This window comes from Mesitornis unicolor, unplaced genomic scaffold (genome assembly GCF_000695765.1).
Source record: "Mesitornis unicolor isolate BGI_N332 unplaced genomic scaffold, ASM69576v1 scaffold1695, whole genome shotgun sequence".
In the NCBI taxonomy this organism is placed as follows: Eukaryota; Metazoa; Chordata; class Aves; order Mesitornithiformes; family Mesitornithidae; genus Mesitornis; species Mesitornis unicolor.
The window spans coordinates 22,400-24,121 of record NW_010187293.1 but is presented as its reverse complement, the minus strand read 5'-3'; the positions used below and the strand labels follow the sequence as shown (position 1 = coordinate 24,121).

Here is a 1,722-nt window from a genome sequence, read left to right as displayed (position 1 = left end):
ACATATGTTTCACATTTCTCACTTAATATAACATAAATAATTTGGTTAATAGATTTAACCTGCACATTTCAGCCACATTAATATATATAAGAATCTGTTAATGGTATAAATAATTCTTTTTAAATAAAATAAATCTGATATGTTACATAATACTGATAAAAATTACTGTCGCTAATAGTTTGGTAAGCCACCCTTACTTTGTTGGTCTAATACTGCGAGATGGACACTGGAATCACTTTTCTGCCCTTTCACTCACTGCAAACCCAAACCGGAATCGATCCTGATCACATCCTTACAGCAGGGCCTCTGCCCCCTCCAAAGGAAACACGACGGTTAACGACGTTAGACAACTTCAGCTAATAAACCTAGGGGTTTTGGGGGGCCGACGTTAGGGGGTATCGACTGCTTCGTTTATCAGGTGGCTATGAAACTTTAACTACAGAAATGGCTGACTAAAATAGCCCATCTACTTTTTTTTTTTTTCCTTTTTCATAAAATCTACAGCATTCTACTTTAAAAGTTAAGTAAATTAAAACGCAACCGGCAGTTGCAGCCTCTGAATTCTGAATTAAGAGCTGTGATCCCACATCCCGACAGGAATCTGCGAGGCTGCGCTCTCCTACAGCACTTCCAGGCACGGTTCATCCCAAACAGACAGCGTCGATGAACACGCGGTGGCGTGAAGTGTGTGTCAGGATTAAGGTTTTACATAATCATGCCTTCTCTCTGCTGTTAAATACAAAAACAGCATCTTTTACATTATCATATAAAAGCATTTAGGCTGTATTTTTATTTATCACTTTACACTGGTAGTCTCTTGTATGTGTACTCAATAGAAACCAAAGAATTTTGTACACTATTTTTTGTACAATAAAAGATAAAGTGTGCATTAGGTACGCTTGTACATGACAATATTGTACAATATTTACATTTCAGATATCACCATGAAATTCTGTATTATCTATATACACAATGAAAATTTCTCAGAAACATTTGGACTATTTCTTATAATCACAATTTTAGTATTATAGAAAAAAAAAAATTCAGTAATCATCTGACATTGTTACTGCAACCTTTCGAGATTTCTGATTGGCTTATCCAGCGACCGCTACCCCTCCTAATCATCAAAAATACTGTACCCCTACTCCGCGTAGCACCCTGCGATGGTATCATCTGTCTTCACAGAAATATTGATATAAGCACGTCTATATCAATACCTACACGGCGACTTATGTGCACGTTCGATTTGATAAGTACTGGACCAGTAACAAAGACATTCAATGTTATCTGGAGATCTTCCTCCTCTTGGGCTTCGGAGGCTTCACTTGTCTGTCTCCCTGCGGGATTTGGTGGACCTGAAAACAAGGAGAGTGAGAAGTTAGCAGAGAATATTGCTCCATGTAATCAATGAGTATTTGTTACTCGTTACCAGCCAGTAATAAATGAGTTACGGGAGTTCTTATGAAATGGTTCTTATTATTTCACATCTACACGGAAGATGAATTAAAAGGAACTTCAAGAACTTGAAGGCACTCGAGAGAAAAAAGGTTGGTGCTGGATGCTGCAGTCGGTACCCTCAAACCTTGGTACCTGGCACAGCAATTGTGAAACTGCATAATCAGGACCTGAACCCAAAACCAAAATGATACCAGATTTTCAGAGACAAACTTTTATACAAGACAAGAGCAGTGAAGTGGGAAGCAGGAGGTGAGAAAACATCGC

General features: G+C 38.3%; 1 protein-coding gene across 1 annotated transcript in view; it reads right to left on the bottom strand.

The window, feature by feature from the left end:
• Positions 1–767: 767 nt before the first annotated feature.
• The window catches only part of LOC104541329 (methyl-CpG-binding domain protein 5-like), a gene marked incomplete at its 5' end in the record, with an annotated part of 17,456 nt that continues 16,501 nt past the window's right edge, over positions 768–1,722 (bottom strand). The window contains one exon of the mRNA XM_010185374.1: positions 768–1,355. Coding sequence (XP_010183676.1) covers positions 1,284–1,355 — 72 coding nt within the window. The remainder of the gene's footprint in view (positions 1,356–1,722) is intronic.